The sequence below is a fragment of the Temnothorax curvispinosus genome, unplaced genomic scaffold (assembly GCF_003070985.1).
Source record: "Temnothorax curvispinosus isolate PA1 unplaced genomic scaffold, ASM307098v1 QBEX01010024.1, whole genome shotgun sequence".
NCBI lineage: Eukaryota > Metazoa > Arthropoda > Insecta > Hymenoptera > Formicidae > Temnothorax > Temnothorax curvispinosus.
In genome coordinates, this window is record NW_020219804.1 from 1 (window position 1) to 3,402 (window position 3,402).

A 3,402-nucleotide genomic window follows, 5' to 3' on the forward strand; every position below is an offset into this window, starting at 1 on the left:
TTTTTTTTATATCTTAATAAGTGTAATTTATGTACATACACATATTTCAAATGAATTAATCAAAACATTTGTGAAATAAATATTCCTGAAATATATTTGTTTTTACGTAAAAACATCACGATAACAAAAAGACGCCTTTTAATTAACAATGATGATAACAGGATCGTGTCAGGAACGAAATTGATTCTGCTTTGCAAGAGAATGGGCAGAAGTTTACTATAAAATTGTTGCAAGACCTACCATATTTGGAGAGATGTATAAAGGAAGCATTGCGCTTATATCCCAGCGTGTATGTCATATCACGTCTTCCTGGGGAAGACGTAAAATTACGTACGCATCTAACCAATTGTTTTGTATATATTTTTAAATATATTATGCAACATGTCATCAAATGTATGAAGTAAATACGCATAAAAATATAAAAAGCAATATTCCCATATATTTTAAAGATTTAAAAGTTTGTATATCTATATCAATAAGTTTCTTTCTAATCAATATTTTAAAATTTTATATGCAAAGTTTTATCTAATACAACATGCAATATTTTCAGAAAATAATATTAAACAAGTAAGGCTTAATAAAGTTTAAATAATAATTACATTATATTTTTTATGACGCAAACTATAGGCAACTATTTTTATGTTGTATTAGATGTATAAACAGTTTTAAAATTTTAATACAACTTAATTATTTCTAAATCTTAATTAATGTATGCTTTTTAGACTCATATTTGGTACCTGCTGGAACATACTTGCATCTTAATATTTACGGAGTCCACAGAGATCCTAATTTTTGGTCAAATCCAGAAGTATTTGATCCCGATAGATTTTTGCCTGAAAAAATCCGAAATCGTCATCCTTATTCGTATTTACCATTCAGCGCTGGACCACGTAACTGCATCGGTAATCTGTATTTTTTTATATTCTGATATGTAATACCATGTTTATATTAACAGATTATGATATGTACCAAATTAAAGGTCAACGATTCGCTATGCTGGAAATGAAGGCGATGATAGCTCCTCTGGTACACAATTTCTACTTGGAGCCTATTGATTATTTAAAGAATGTTCGGATGCAGCTTGATTTGGTACTTCGCCCTGCTCAGCCACTACGTGTAAAATTTATCCCTGTCTGTAAAACGAAAGCAAGCCCTTGAAACAAATATCGACTTAATAAAGATCATAAAAAGCTAAGGAAAGGTTTTATTCGCTTACACAATAATTGTCAATAGCACTGTAATAGTAACACTTTGCACACGTGTCATTATCGGGAACAAAATGAAAATATAAATAAAATGTAATAAATGTATAAAACATATGTAGGGGAGAGTGGGCTCCCTTGAGCCACGGGGTCCAATGTGACAGTGCGAGTTTTCTGTATTAACGTTCTGCAAAATAGTGACGGTGGGTATGAAAACTTTCGTTTTCAAAACATATAACTTCCATAAAAAAATTATGCCGAAATAAGCATATATACCTTAGTTAAAGGCAGATCTGTAATTGGAGCCTTGCAAAGTAAATTTTTACTTGTCATAACTTTTTGATATGTATGGATTTCTAAGGATTCTACAGTTAAAAAAAAATTCATAAGACGTTCGTCGGGATCTAGGTTCAATACCAAAGTGCGCACAAAAACGTTTAATTGTTTTGTATCTGAAATATTTACGATAAATAATATCAATGTTCAGTGGGGTCCAATGTGACGCAGGTTGATGGGGTCCTCTGTGCCACGCTTACAGAACTACACTTTTGCCTATAAAATGAAATAATTTCCATCGATATAATCATCTCCACACTTTTATTTTCTCTTTTTTTCACCCTTTAGTTACAGATCACATGTAATCGAGTCGCTATGAGGCAATATTCGTTGATTTCTACTAAAGTGAGGTTATATCGATGTTTAGTGGGGTCCAATGTGACGCAGGTTGATGGGGTCTTCTGTTCCACGCTTACAGAACTACGCTTATTTTCTCTTTTTTTCACCCTTTAGTTACAGATCACATGTAATCGAGTCGCTGTGAGGCTTTGTTTTCAGTTTTCAATTAGATTTCTTCTACGTGTCACAGAATACTCTACCTTTCACATTACATGTCACAGTGTACCCTACGCTATGGCTCAATCGACCCCACGCTTTTGGTCCACTGTGAAAAACGCAGCATTTCGAAATATCATTATTTTTGCAAAATATTTCTGAAAATTTACTTCTTAAATCATTTACAAACAAAGTTTATTATATTAAACATCGAATCGTCTCATTTATATTATAATAAAGTTATTAAAAATTATTTTTAACGTGATTTGAAAAAACGTGGTTCAAGGGTGCCCACTCTCCCCTACAGTGGTCAGCCGCGATGACTTTGTAACATATACAAACATAATATTCAAATTAAAATAGCACTTAGAATAATCAATGATTCAAAAGATAATTTTACATAAATAAAACTTTTTATCACGTTTTGATTAAATATCTATTATAATAATTGTAAGTTTTTCAAAAAACATCTTTATAAAACTAAACTTTCAGTATCGGATTAATTGATTTCCTCTAATTATTATTTATAAATTGTTGAAATAAATGATTCAAATAAGCGGGTAAGAAATGATTAATTTTACACAAATAGGTAATGTTTACCGCAAAGTTGTTTAACCGGCGTCAAATGTATTTCCAGTTCTTTCTCCTTCTCTTCACAGATTAACAGAACTTTTTTTCATTCGCATCACGATGCAGAGTCAAGAGACACGGTAATGTCTCGCGCCAAGTACACGCGAAGCGAGACCGCACCGTGACTCTTTTACGCGAACGCATGAGTTGCAAATACCCAAGATTTTGAGATCTCAATAACTTGTTCTGATTAACATATAAAATGAGACAATTAGATTTTAGATAGTTACCGACTTGATATATCAAAGGTCACGAATTTTTTTAATGGATATATATTAAAACATAAAATTGGACATTGTGGTATTTTTGGAAGTAAATTTACTATTCATTTAGATACTATACAATTTTCTAATATTCGGTAAATATAAAACGAAATTGTAAATGTAAATATACAGATATTAGAAATTGTAAAAGCAAGTAATTGATATACACACCTTAACCCGTTGTGGTCACACCTCTTAAAAATAACGTAGTGGTCACACGGGGTCCAATGGACCCCACAACAGTTTCCATTTGCGTTCTTTTTGATGTATCGACTCAAACCTTGAACTGGAATTAATTTATGACTTCCTCTTGATAATCCAATAATTTAAAAAATTTTTTTATGTTGAAAAAACGCGAGAAAAAAAAATTTTTTTCGAGAAATTTGACTTTTTTTACAAAAATATTCATCAAAATTTTTTGAGATAGAGTAAAAAAACTTTGTGCGTTTTACTTTCAAAATAGTATACTTTTGAAA

The 3,402-nt window shown here is 31.0% G+C and overlaps 1 protein-coding gene across 1 annotated transcript; it reads left to right on the forward strand.

Annotated features, from left to right (window-relative positions):
- Positions 1-161: 161 nt before the first annotated feature.
- On the forward strand, positions 162-1,268 carry LOC112459613 (cytochrome P450 4C1-like; the record flags this gene model as incomplete). The annotated part of the gene is made up of 3 exons (XM_025023789.1): positions 162-330; positions 723-902; positions 980-1,268. Coding segments are annotated over 3 exons (528 nt in total), but the record flags the coding sequence as incomplete, so codon positions are not given.
- Between the last annotated feature and the right edge of the window lie 2,134 nt (positions 1,269-3,402).